Source organism: Akebia trifoliata, chromosome 3 (genome assembly GCF_017979445.1).
Source record: "Akebia trifoliata isolate Shusen 1 chromosome 3, ASM1797944v1, whole genome shotgun sequence".
Classification (NCBI taxonomy): domain Eukaryota; kingdom Viridiplantae; phylum Streptophyta; class Magnoliopsida; order Ranunculales; family Lardizabalaceae; genus Akebia; species Akebia trifoliata.
Genome location: NC_141377.1, coordinates 32,306,785 through 32,321,158, shown reverse-complemented (window position 1 = coordinate 32,321,158; position 14,374 = coordinate 32,306,785). Strand labels below are relative to the sequence as shown.

The 14,374-nt window shown below is 34.4% G+C and overlaps 1 protein-coding gene across 12 annotated transcripts; it reads left to right on the top strand.

Moving 5' to 3' along the window:
* Positions 1-647: 647 nt before the first annotated feature.
* LOC147406417 (protein FAR1-RELATED SEQUENCE 7-like) lies at positions 648-10,144 on the top strand. 12 transcript variants are annotated; one of them, XM_086434447.1, is made up of 7 exons: positions 648-1,399; positions 1,969-2,028; positions 2,842-3,432; positions 3,806-6,139; positions 8,238-8,370; positions 8,509-8,798; positions 9,459-10,144. In XM_086434447.1, the coding sequence occupies exons 1-5, from the start codon at positions 1,118-1,120 to the stop codon at positions 8,256-8,258; spliced, it is 3,288 nt and encodes a 1,095-aa protein (XP_086290573.1). In that variant the 5' UTR covers positions 648-1,117; the 3' UTR covers positions 8,259-8,370; positions 8,509-8,798; positions 9,459-10,144. The 12 variants fall into 12 exon arrangements, with proteins under 12 accessions (XP_086290573.1, XP_086290574.1, XP_086290572.1 ...); XM_086434448.1 differs by having other exon boundaries at positions 8,485-8,798; XM_086434440.1 differs by adding an exon at positions 6,880-7,606 and having other exon boundaries at positions 649-1,399; positions 8,238-8,798.
* The last annotated feature ends 4,230 nt before the right edge of the window (positions 10,145-14,374 follow it).

Below are 14,374 nucleotides of genomic sequence, written 5' to 3'. Positions count from 1 at the left end.
AAATCATTTTTGACGAGTTAGAAGTTTCAAAATGAACTGATTTTTTGTGAGAATGATCTTTAGACCATATAGATCATCCTCACTAAAAATTTGCTCATTCCAAAAATTTTAACTCATATAAAACAAAAAAAATTGGCTATGGTGTGGATTGCCCTTATTAATTCATAGGGTGCTTTTATAATTACACATCCTTCATTTCCATCGAAAATTATTCATCCAAAATTAAGTTATTTTAATGCTGATTTCAAATTTTGGTGACTTGTATGACATTATTATTTTTAATTTGAAATTTGTAGGCTTTTATAAATAGAAATTATTATTTATAAATTGAATATTATTTATTATTTAAAAATAAATTGTATTTTAATTTTATAAGAAAAAATATTTTATTGTGTTTGATAAGAAATAGGCATTTGAAACATGTAAACAATTTATAATATGAATGTAAGGGTAACCAAGACAATTTACCAACTTTAGAAATGTGTAACAAACATGATTCAGCATCTAAACAAACAACTTTTTCAATACTTAAATTCAGCACTTATAAGTTTCAGCACTTGATGCTATTCAACACTTATTTTTTTCAGTTTAACAAACAGCACCTAAGTGTCTACCAAACTTGATCCACTCACATGATCTAGTGCTATTTGATTTTGAAATGAGACAAACTTTTTTATATTCCGGTCCGACCTGATGAGATTGACGGTTCAGTCCAGTTTTAAACTCCGGTTCAACTCTTCTGTGTCTTCTCTATGACCTTTCAAATTACCTTCTTTTCTTCGAAGCTCAGGCACTGCTCTTTCGCTTCTCCATTAAACCCAAATAACATTCGAATTCGATCTTCTCTTGATCAAACCCTAGCCATGTCGAGTTCTCCCAAAACTTAGCATCTTTAGCATTAGGTGGTTGTCCATAAACCCTAATTCAATTGACGTTATAGGTCTTAAATCCGAAGTTAATTCTCCATAAATCTTCAAACCTATTTCTTTCGAATCAATTTGTTTACATTTGCATTCCAGAATCCAGATTGTATCGTTCAATTTTAGTTGAATTTGCAGAATCATTTTTCTAGGGTTTTGCTTGAACTCTGTCAGAAACTACATTCGAGCATCTAAAAATGCAAAATTCATCCGGCTCACGGTCTCCCCCTTACCCTTTCTATGCTCCATCCTCTCCTCCTTGGTATCCATTTGCCGATTCTTCTTCGATTTCCCACACTGACCCATCAGTGGATTCCAATTTGGCGTCCAATATAGATTCCGAAAGGATTCTATGCCCTCCATTTACTCCAACTCCATCTTGGACATTTCCTTCACAACCAAATGTAAGTCGAGATATTGCTCAGCCTTCGGGTCCTCCATGTGGATCTCAGATGTGGCAGATGGAACAACCCCAGAGAGTGAGTTTGTTGTTTAAGATTTTTCAAAAAATTGACTTGTTTTAATTTGTTTTGTTTCATATTTTATTATGTTTTTTTGCAGTTCAATTACTTTAAAAGCATCTTTCTTTTGATGCTAAGTGCAAACTAGTGTGTGTTGAAATCAAATTAGGTTGAATTCCAGCTGAAGATTGTTTGTCAAATGCCTATAGAGTTCTCGTGCACTTCAATTTGTTTTAGGTTTGAAGTTTGTTTTAGTTTAGGGGAAGATTTGAGTGCATTTCTTGTAATTAACACTGTCAAATGTTGGAAGGAATATATTTTACAGGTTAAAAAAATCAAAAGAAGAGGCAGAAATAAATGTGGGGTGGTGGGAGATTTTTATCTATCTCGTCATTAATGATTAAATATTTGAGAGGATTTATATTCTCCACTTTTATAAGTACTAAGAATTTCCATAGTTGGTTCTCAACTTTTTTTTTTGTTGCTAGGCAAGCAAGGGTTAGTGGTCACTGATAATTTTGCTAAGTTGGGTACCTTCTGTATTTTAAAATAGTCTAAGGTGAAGGTGGGTTTACCATTTTGTGCAGATAAATCTTATCTGGGCTGTAGAATTCTTTTTCCTCAGGATCGTGGTAGTTCAGAGCAAGGTATCATAGCTTACCCTAGTTCAAAACACATGTTACATGGAACTCTAGATTTCTAGAATGATGCTTTAACAGTTTAGTTTTTGTCGAAGCTGTTCTCTCTCTCTTTTTTTGGGAGGGAACATTTTGTTTGGGTTCAAGTTTCTTTCCAAATTTTCCTTCCACTAAATTAGCCTTGGATTTGATCTCTAGGTCCTTCTTTGGCCTCATTGTTGTTATCATTCTTTCGAATTCAAAGTCTGATTACAAGGCCCTTCAATGTTATATCTATCTTCTCCTGTTTAAGGTTGTACCTAAACCCTTTCCAAAATGGAGGTTGCTTCTCTATAATAGAGATTTCATGAAAAACTTAAAAATTTTGTGAGCTTCAAAATGTATCTCGTGTATAACTTGTGCAATAATTGATATTTTTTTATCTCATTTTTTTTAATAAATAAAGGCAAATTTCATTGAACCCAGAGGAAGATTACAAAGGAGGCAAGTTCAGTGGAGGATGAGATGACCATCCAATGAACAAAGCCAAGAGTGACAAAAAAAGGCAAAAGCATGTCAACATATTGGACTGAAAGTTAACTAGCTTGATTGTCATTAATCTGATTTGTTTGCAATTGGTTCTTGAGGAGGAATAATAACATACCTTTTCCTTGATCATCATCTTCATACTATTAATGAGTATGGCATTACTATTTTGTGAATGCCTTCTTTGTGATGCTTCCTCATTCTTCTAATAATGATTATATTGCTAATTTTTTTACTTCTATTCTCTCCAATACCTTCCTTCTACTCCTAATGACAGTGGCTGTTATTTTTTATTAGTGTATGGATATGGAAGATAACATCAGTCTTGGTCAAGAAATATTAGAATCCGAAGTGGTGGTGCTTGATGAAGGTACTCGAGTGCCTCAACCCACTGCAGCTGTCCAAGATTCTTTGAAGGAAACTGTTAAAACAGTTGAAACCAGTGGGAGGGAAGATAATGCTGCATCCATCTGTAAGCTTGGTTCTGCACCTTATATTGGTTTGCAATTTGGTTCGGAAGGTGAGGCATATGAATACTATGATGCATATGCTAAAGAGAATGGATTCAATATTCGAAGGAACCGTGTACAACGCTCGAGGGTTGATCGTTGTGTGATCTCTCGGGAGTATGTGTGTGCAAAGCAGGGGTTTCGTTCATTAAAAGACAAACGGTACGAAGGCAAGGTTGTTCGACATCGACAAGAAACAAGGGTAGATTGTCGAGCAGCAATGAGCACAAAAAGAAGGTCTGATAAATGGGTTGTGTACCAGTTTCATGAAGAGCACAATCATGATCTTGCTGATCCTACAAAAGTCGTCAAACATCGATTACATCAAAAAATGACAAACACGAGAAAATCAATGCTTCAAGATCCCTTTAAAATACAGGTTTGGACTTTGATTCCTAATGCTGCTTGTTTTCATAAGATATTGGATCTGATAATGTTTCTATGTTTATAACCTCCCTTGTTTCCATTACTTTACTTCATCTGTGTAAAATTTGATTGATGAGCCAGTTTTTCGTAATAAGAGTGATTCCTTATAAGAATAACTAGTACTTTGATTCTCGTAGACCTGATTTGTTTGCTGTTATTCCTAGGCAAGCAATGATTAGAGGCAACAGATGCAATTACAAACCTTTTCTATGATTTCCTTTGTTACTCTACTAATGCTGATTATGCAGCTAGACTTTTGAATACCTTACTTTTGGATTCCTTCCTCAGAAGTACTAATGATGATTTTGTTGCTATATTTTGAACAGTGTTTTGATATGGAAGGTAACATTAGTTTTGGTCAAGAAATGTTAGAAGCTGACGCAGTGGTGCTTGATGAAAGCATGCGAGAGCCTCAACCTACTGTAGATGTGCAAGAATCTGAAATTGAAGACGTGAACACCGCTGAAACCAGTGGAAGGGGAGACAATACTGCAGAAGAATTTCCAAATGGAGATTTAAGGGAAGATAATAATTCATTCCTTGATAAACTTGGGTCTGAACCATACCTTGGTTTGCGATTTGGTTCAGAAGACGAGGCATATGAATATTATAATGCATATGCTAAGGAGAAAGGATTCAGTATTCGAAGGAATCGTATACAACGCTCGAGGATTGATCGTAGTATAATCTCTAGGGAGTATGTATGTGCTAATGAAGGACTTCGCAAAACAACTGACAAACGCTATTCGGGCAAGATTGTCAGACCTCGACGAGAAACTAGGGTAGATTGTCGAGCAGCTATGACCATCAAAAAAAGATCTGGAAAATGGGTTGTCGACCAGTTTCACAAAGAGCACAATCATGATCTTGTTGATCCTGCCAAAGCTGGCAAACTTCGATCACATCGGAAAATGACAAACACAACAAAGACAATGATTGAAGCGCTTTCTAAGTGTGGAGTTGAAGCATCTGAAATTATGAGTTTACTTACGGAAGTAGCAGGTGGAACAAAAGATAACATCGAGGAACAAAACCAAGAGAATAATGTGAAGAAAGAAAGAAAGAACAACATCAGAGTTGAATGCTATCATTTGCTTCAGTACTTCCAAGGCATACAAGCTATAGATCCTGGATTCTTCTATGCAGTAGAATTTGATGAAAGTCGGTGTATGAGGAGTATATTTTGGGCTGATGGCAAGGCAAGAGAGGCATACCAGCAGTTTGGTGATGTGTTGGTATTTGATACCGTTTGTCGGGCAAATAAATATTTGTTTCCGTTTGCTTCTTTCACTGGAGTGAATCATCACAGGCAGTCTTCATTGTTTGGTTGTGGCTTTTTGGCAGATGAGACTGTGGAATCTTTTGTTTGGTTATTTGAAACCTGGCTTAGAGCTATGTCAAATCGGCAGCCAACATCTATAATCACAAATCAAGACAAAGCAATGAAGGTTGCTATAGAGAAGGTTTTCCCAGGAGCGAGGCACCAATTTGGTTTGTGGGACATAGAGAAAGACGAGTTAGAAAATCTAAGCCATATTTTTAATAGACACAAGGATTTTCATGCAGAATACAAAAGGTGCATTTACAGTAGCCGGACACCAGAGGAGTTCGAGTCAGGTTGGGAGACACTTATTATGAGGTACAATTTGAAGGACAATAGGTGGTTAAATAAGTTGTATAATCAACGCCACCATTGGGTACCATTGTACTTGCAAGACGCATTCTTTGCAGGCCTGACTGCTACATGGAGGAATATGGGCATGAGTTCCTATTTTGATGGGTTTATGAACGATGGAACGCCATTTAGTGAGTTTGTTGCACAATATGAGCTTGCTGTAAAGCAACGTCGTGAGGAGGAGGCCAACGAAGATTTTTTTACTATGTTCACAAGAGCAGTTTTGACATCAAAAAACCCTATTGAGGATCAGGCAGCAAGAGTTTATACAAGGAATGTGTTCACGATCTTTGGACGTGAATTTCTTGAAAGTTCTGGTTGCATTGCACGAAAGATTGACAATGAAGGGCATATAAACAAGTACTTGGTGGGAAAGTACGGTGATATGGATGTTAACATGGACATTGTTACATTTAATCCGATTGATAGAAGTGCAAATTGTAGCTGTTGCATGTTTGAGTTTGAGGGGATGCTTTGCAGGCATGTTCTTAAAGTATTTCAGATGGTAAATGTATTTGAGATTCCACGTCAATATATCCTGAAGCGGTGGACAATGAGTATCAGACACATAGGATCTTGTAATAATGAAATTGGAAGCTGTGTTCAAGATGTAATTAATGTCTGGACCTTGAAAGACACAACTAAAAGATTTGTAGAATTTGGGGAAACCTTTAGTGAACAAACTAATGTTGCTATGAGAATCTTGCAAGATGGCATGAGAGAACTTTCTCTCATCAGTGTGCCTGCAATTTCTGGACTTGCTGAAAATACAAGGTGTAACAGTATTCGAGGTGTAAACATCAATGAACAAAGTGAGAGTATTACGATAATGGACCTCAATATCACCGCACACGATTCTCCACAAGTCAAACCAAATGTTCGTCCTCTATCTAGAATAAAATTGGACATCGAACAGGCCCAAAAGAAGAAGAGAACATGTGGTACATGCAAGGAAACAGGACATTACACACGCACATGTCCCAAGGTAAGGGTTATGAATTTGAACTATGTAGTTCAAAATTTATGATATTTTTTTTTGTAAGTGAGTGTGAAGGTGGGGTTTTGATCCCAGGTCTCTGGTATTACACACATAGTCACAAAAAACTCCATTTTTTGAAGGAAAAAAAATCTCGTTTAAATCACATTTTGTATCTCTAACCATTAAAATGATAAATAAATAAATAAAAACTTGATTTTCTCAAAAAAATGTGTTGTTATTTTTTAATGCATTTTTTAAAATAATCATAATAATAATAACTTGTTCTTTTGTAGGCCTATGATTAATTTCTGTGGCTTTATGGTTATTTGTGATTTGGTTGATAGATGTTTTTTAATGTCGGATTTGATGATAATATCTTGATCTTATAATTTTTTTTACTTAGTTTGTTATTTTGCTCAAAAGACATGTTGATGCTTGGACTTTTTTAGGCATCATAAAATGTATAATTGTGTGTGAAAATATGTTGTCGTGCATAGACATTCAATAGAATAAATGTCTATGTATATTACATTTTTTATTTTTTATATTTATAATTCCTGCTTGATTCTTTCCCTTTTTTCCTGAATTTTTCCCTTGTCATTTTAAACCCATATTCCAACTTGTTGACTGATTACATGCAGACTTTACCACCTCAACGAGATGGCACATTCAAGACAATTATGGTATTTATTAGCGCTATAGAGTAGATGTCAAGTTACATTTTTTTTTTCTTTCCAATGTTGCAGGGAGCTGTTGATCAGTCCCAGACATCTGCAATGGTGCAGGGACCTGTTGGTCAGTCCCAGAATTGCACATTGTTGCCGGGACATTTTGGTCAGTCCCAGATTTTTGCAATGTTGTAGGGGGGCTGTTGACTAGTCCCAGAGTTCATATATGAATAATCCTTGAAACCCTTTGTTTATCTAATCCCCTCCATTTCTAATCATTTGTATAATTTCTGAATGTATATTCTTCTTCTTCTTCTTTTTCTTCCCTCACTTTCAGGTTGTCCTCGGTACCTAATGCATTTTGTTGTATACTTCTTCTTTATGCTAAAACCTCTTCTGTTGTTGGTTAGGAATTATTAACCATGATATTTTCTAATACTTTATTACCTAGGGCGGAGCTTTTCCTTCTTTTCTTGGGAAACATTATCGTAAATGTTTATATATATAGGATCCTCAAAAAACAACACACTGCAATCCTTGAACAGCTTGGTTTAAAAACAGAGGAAATCCTTGATTCTCTAGACAACAGTCTACTTTTCTACCTCCTTCCCATGCACATCTGTTCCACTCTTCTCAGAGGTCCCAACAGAACACAAAAGGTGACAATCTTCGGAGGGTCCAACCTTTATCAAAAAGACATAAATAGTCCAGCTGCCAAAGAAATTCGAAACCAAGAAGAGTGAAGTCTAGTTGACCCCAAGGACAGAGCAAAAATACTCCAAGCACTCCATATTTCTTTTTCAAGGTACATATTTTGTGCATGATATATATTAGTGCATCATTGTATGCCAATAAATGTTTTCATTATTAGTTCCCTACTCTATACTTTAAATCATTGTATGCTAATTTTATCCTTCAATTGAGTAAATTGTGTATCTAGTTGAGATTTGGCAGGTTTAGTGCGTCATTATATGCCAATAAATGTTTTCATTATTAATTCACTACTTCATCTCAACTATTAATTCACTATTTCATTGTAAGTTTTTCATCATGTTCAATGTTATTTATTCCACGAAATGGGTATAGTGATGGCATACGTTAGTTCATTGCCATTTGAAAGGGTGATGTAACTAATCTACTTCTTAGGTGGATTTAGTAGCCTTTGTTTTTACTGAATTAGCGAGATGTATTGATCACAAATAAAGAAATACAGAGGAGGGGAAGCACCCCTTAGTTTACAAGTCTAAGGGAAGGCATAGACAGAAGATCTCCCATATAGGCTTTCCTAGCATTGTCTCGAAGAGGTGGATTTCGTAGCAGGTTACTCAATAACCTCGCATATTTTCCAAAGCTTGTCTATGGTTGCCATTCAAAACTTCTATTAAGCTTATTGATTTTCTTTCAACTCTTGTAACTTTCTCTCACTGTTTTGGCAGATTATAGGGAAATGGAGATAAGAATAAGGAAGGTCCTCAACATCCTTTTGTAGTTAAAAGTGAGGGAAAGAGTGGACACTCTTGTGGTTCCACTGGAATTTTTGTTATCACCTTTCTTTTACATGGAAAAAAGGTGCAGTTTTGGTAACTTTAACCTTGTATTTTAAAATGGAGCATTGGTGATATATTTCCTTTAGAAATGTTGTGTGGTCTGACGCTGGTTTGATGGTTTCTAAACCTGGATCAGTTTCTAATTTGTTCTGCCAACTAGGTCAACTGGGAGCCACCCATTGATGCACAATAGTTTGGGTCTGAAGGCAACTATGCACGAATGGTTTTAGCATTAATAAAGAGGGTGATTCCTCTAGGTTACTAATTGGGTCATGGGTCCTAAAATCCTAATTAGAATACCTTCAAAGTTTTTAAGCAGAGAGGAAAGTTCTCCATTGATCTGCAAATTGGAGAAAGAAGTGATGCTCGCACTATAGAAATCGTTGATCATGTATATCTCATGGACACTCAATTCGGGGTTCAAACAGTCCGAAAGGTTGCTATAATAAGGTATGTATTTTGTTCATCAATGGTATAGATGGAACATGATCAATCCTTACTTTTCTTGGATTAAATTATTGGTTTCTAAGTGTGTTGCATGCATATATTTCCATCGATTGGTATGAGAGCCTGGCTTGCCTTTGTTGAATGCATGCATCACTTTATGGTTATTTCCATCAAATGATTAGATGAAAAAAATTATTTCAGCATCTATTTTAGTGATTGGTATTATTTATATAGTTTGTTATTTTGATTAATTTCCAAAGTATCATATGGAATCGTGGCCTTGAAGATCAATCAATAACATGGGGTTCGGGCAATGTGCATAAGCTAAACCGCGTCATTATTATCATCATTGAAGCCTTATCCCAAAGATTTGGGGTTGTATCCAGAGCCATCTCTTATGTTATTGAAACTGTGTTCATATCTGCTTTGACTATCTCAATCCGTGTTCTCTCCCTTATAGCATCTTCAACTTACCTATTTCTTTAATTGGCCTTCGGTGGACTTGCCCAACCATTTCAATCAGACTTCCACTCTTTCCCTTTTTGTGAATGACCATTGCAAAATTTTGATGGATTTGAACTTATGAGCTTCCTTGATTTTTATAGATTTTAAATGCCAAATAAAATCAGTCGATGAGAGAGTAAGGTTTCTCGAATTTGACAGGGGTTTCCTGCTGCAATGTGCGCCCTCTAGCTTTACGAACTTACTCTTTTTGGGACCCGACAAGGATTCAGCTGTTCAAGCCCTTCGATGGGGGAATGTGATCTTTGGGGTTCATATTTGGTCCAATGTGAGTCTTCATGATCTGCAAATTTTGTTGCCGTTGTAATGATGACCTACTCGAAGGTGCTGACTTAGCTAAATTGCACCCCTAAGGGTTGGTGAGATGACCAAGATCATGCCTCAAGAAGCGGAAGTCTTGAGCTCCCCTCTTTGGGGCTGCCCTTAGGGATTTGTCCCAAAAATTACCTGGTGTGTAGGGGGGGGGAGGAGAGAGAGCTGCACATGCCCCAAGGATTTGTTGGGTGCTCTAAGAGGCCCAGCTACCCTGGTTCGGAAAAAAAATTGCTAAGTTAGTAAGGCATTGTGAGTGTTGATATCTGACTTGGGTTCCAAACCCATTGGATCTGCCTTCCCCGATTCTCTTGCCTAGCAGGGAAAAAAATTCTTGGAGTACGCATAGCATCACTACTAGAAGACTCTTGTTCCATCATGCAAATTTGTACAAAGCTAGGTCTTCTATAATCCAAAGGGTGATTTAGATGTATCCCTCCATGTTTTGGTGATTATTTGAGATACCTCTGTATTTTCAAATTAATATCATGCATGCCTCCTTGATTTTGGTCTTATATTCTTATAGACTAATGCTTTCATCTTCAACTTCTAATAAAAAAAACATGATTTTTCACCCCCAAAATTCATCAACTTCTATGGCAAGAAATTCCTTTTAACCTATTCAACCATATCTTCAGTCCATCATTTTCAAATTCATCGAAATAAATCACAATTGCTATTAAAAAACTCCAAGTGTGTTAGAAAAGGATATTTTGATATCGTAAAACTTTTGTTAAGCCGAGGCATTTCAAAAGAATATTTAATTAGGTAAGTTGCCCCTTGAAGTTAAGGGTATTAGAAACAAGTCCCTCTCAAAATTAAGTAACTTTGCAAATATAAAACTTAAATTTAAAATTAAAGTGCCCAAGCATAGTCCATTGAAGCCTAGCCTGACCCAGTGACTGATACCTTTATTGTCTTCTATGATTCTAAAAATTGGATAAGTTCAAGTTGGCTCATGCGAGTTTTCTCAAACTTAGAGACCTCTAAGCTAATCTTCCTCTGAGAAGAAATCATTGTGGTCGAGTTTTCGAAGAAGTTGGCCAATTTAAAATGTGTTAAGGCAATTGGTTACCTTTTTAATCAAATATTCATAGAGATTTGCACAATAATATGTAATAGATTTGATCCAATAGTAGACAATGTTATGTCAACATTATATTAAAAAATGTTTAATCAACAGTTATTGTAGTGGGAGAAGACAGTTTGTACTCATCTTCATTCTCTTTCTTCTTCTTCATCTTCATTTTTACAATTAAAAAGAAATCATTTACCAAATTATTCAATGGCAAAGAAGGGAAAAATGTATGTTTTTTTCCTTTTCATTTCAAAGTAAGCTCTTATACATTTGCATATGCCCTACAAAATGACTAAAAACCCTAATAAATTGGATAAAAATCTAGATGAAAATTGACTATAATTCTTATTTGACATATTGTTCAAATATAGTTCATAGAGTCGAATTAGTGGGAATCAATATTAGAAGTTAAGATCTTGGCTCAAACTATTAGAGATACATCGATTGACGACCTTACTCGTCTTAATCTTTTATATGGCCTTCCTATTTTTCTTCTCCCGAATAATTCTACGAATGTCGATTAAGGATTTTTCGATGTTGTTAAGGACTTGGATACTTTCAATGCATTTTCCTTGGGGTAGGGTTGTGTATGATTTACTCGTTGAATCAGTAGACAAATCGGCGATGGATGAAACATTGTTGATTCCCAAAAGAATTTTTTCATACATGGTATGCTGGTTCTTATGATATGGGTTTACAATTTAGTTCTATCCCTTGGAACAAGACAAATTGATCCGATCGCCTTTCCAAGAGGACTTACTTGAAAGTTTCCTCGAAGAATGTGGTTGGGAGCGGTAGAGAAGAAATTGAACAAAAAAAACCTTATTGATCTACCCAAGCTTGATTTGATAGAGAAAGAGTATGCTAGAATTTCTGGGAGCCTATCAATTGAGAAGCTCAGAGGATGAAAATATACCTTCGAAAGTGAAGCTTTAACACAATTATTAAAAATGTAAGTCATCTAAATTAATTATCTTTTTTGACAATTAATTTACAAAGATTTGGTATGATATTCTATTTATTTTCCATATAATGCTTAGTTGATAATTAGTTATCTTAAGTTTTACAGAAAACGAACTATATGTCAATATTATTACAAATTAGTGTTTGACAATATGTCTCTATAATGTTGATAAAACTATTACATTGTGCATGTTAATTGATACTCTTTGTAATTTTTTTATCAAGTCTTTTATCTAAATAGTTTTTATTATCCTTTTATGTTGTACTGGATTGTATACCAGTTTGGTTATGTTCTAGGATAATATATGATATGTGTGTCTATATTATCTTTTTTAGTTGAAGTTGACATTCATCTTTTGTTTTGTTGGAAATATCTTTTACTATGGTTAGTAAATTATGTTTTATTGTTGATTGTTAATTTACCTTGAATATTTTTCATTTAATTTTATTTTTGTTTATAATATTTTCAAATTTTTGCAAAACAAGACATTTTTTAGAGACAAATATCTCATCTTAAGGATTCTTTGTTGATTGACAATGTTCTCAACTCCAAATTTTTCGGGAAGAAGATTCCAAAAAAAAAAAAAATTTTGAACAGAAAAAGAAGGAGAATGTTCAAAGTCTTAAGAAAGAACAACTGAATAAGGTTGTTAAAGTTCTTAGAAAGCAAACACAACCAAAGAGGATTATTAAAAGTATAAAAAAAAATTACAGAGAAAAAGAAGAATGCAGAAAATAAGATTATTCCTGCAAAAGAAGATGACCCTTCAAAAGGGTTTAAAATCAGAAATCCTATGAGTGATTTTTCAGATGTTGATAAAATTTATTCTAGAAGTTGGCACTTCCCATTGTGGTAAGTCTAAAAGGAAATCATCAAACATAATTAAGCCAAAGAGGTTTCAACCACTCAAGGCATCCAAGGAGGGTGCTCTTAATAAGAGTTGGCAATTGAATTTAAAGGGAAGAAAGCTCATTCATTTCCAATTGCAAAGAAACAGAGGTATGTAATTTAATTTAACGTCTCTTATTTAATTCCTAATTTCATTGGAATCTATTTGTTCGAGGAGTTGTAGAGAATTTATGATTTGAGGTTGGTTGATTTTATTTCGTATTTAAATATATTATTTTTGATATATTTGATTTAATTTGCAAAAAAAAAGGTGGATAAGAAATATGAGCTTAATTTGAATTTTGCTTGAACTATTTTAGAAAAACAAATTGATCATTTTTGATAAATTTGAGTTATATTTCTGAAGAATGAAGGTACAAACTCATTTGAATTTTGCTTAAATTTAGAACCTACAAATTAATCATTTTTTATAGATTTGATTTATATCTATGAAAAATTGAGGGTATGAACTTATTTGAATTTTGCATGAATTCTTTCAGAACCTCCAAATTAAACATTTTGATAGATTTGATTTATATATGTGAAATTTTGAGGTTATGAATTTATTTGAAATTTTCATGAACTCTTCCAGAACCTACAAATTAATCATTTTTGATAGATTTGATTTTTATTTTTATTTTTTCTTAGAACACATCCAAAATCTAAAAACTATATTTCTTTGCTTGATAGGAAATGCAAAATTCATCAAGTCCACGGTCTCCCCTTACCTTTTCTATGCTCTATCATCTTCTCATTGGTCTTCATTCCCCATTTCATCTCCGATTTCTTATAGTTGCCCGCTACAATTTGGGTTTGCTACATCAGAAGTCAATTCGATGTCTAATGTAGCTTCTAAAAGGCCATCGGGACCCTTACTTAATGTTTTTAATTTACCGTCAATGCCGACAGGTCATGACATGATACCCACAAATGCTGATGGACCGGCCACAATTGACTCACCAACTATGTCCTTGCAATGAGATGCAAATGAAGTTATAGTCCTTCATCCGAATTCTCTTTGTGAATCTCAGACTTGGCAGATGTAACAAGCTGAGCGGATTAGTTTATTTTCAGAATCTCGGACATTTGCTTTTACTTTTCGTACTTTTTATTGTATATTTCTACTAAATTTATTTTCTCATTAACTAGTGCAAGCAAGTAATGTGAATTGTCATCATCATCAAAGTCAATATTTATCAAAATATGTATGAATTTTTTTTTTACTAGCTTTAGATTTTAATTTGGACAACCAAAGAATTAGGTGCATTTACATAATTGAAATAATCAAATTGAGGAGAAAGGAATTCATTTTTTTTTTATCAATAGTAAAAAAACTAAGGGTAATTATAGTATCCAACATCAATAAGTTTGTGCCTATAGATACCCCATTTTTGCACTCGCCTGATTAATCAACTCGTCAACCCGATCACAACGGTTCCCAATGATGGATGATTATTCCAACGCTTTATTTTGTTACCAGATATGTTTCAGAAATCCGGATGAGGTATCTCAAACTGACAAAACTGTAGAAACCACGCTACGCTAAGAAAATATAACCCCAAAAGCTTATAAATCATCATTTTGTAGACAAAAAGAAGTTTTACGATAAAAATCACTAAAAAATGATCAAATTACCAAAATACCCCTAACCTTAAAACATCCCTAGAGCCTACATTACGCTTAGAAAAACTCATTCAAACACATAAAACAACAAATCAAAACTAAATAAATCATTTCGCCAATTTTCACAGAATTCGACAAAATTACGAAAATGCCCCTCATAAATTTCACGACCATTCCACACAAAAATTTCAT

Bases quoted from the DNA above. Each gene is read 5' to 3' on its own strand.
- LOC147406417 (XM_086434442.1), top strand. From the start codon at position 1,118: ATGCAAAATTCATCCGGCTCACGGTCTCCCCCTTACCCTTTCTATGCT. The intron at 2,029-2,841 runs GTATCATAGCTT...ATTTTTTATTAG, and splicing joins TCGTGGTAGTTCAGAGCAAG to TGTATGGATATGGAAGATAA. The intron at 3,433-3,805 runs GTTTGGACTTTG...TATTTTGAACAG, and splicing joins AAGATCCCTTTAAAATACAG to TGTTTTGATATGGAAGGTAA.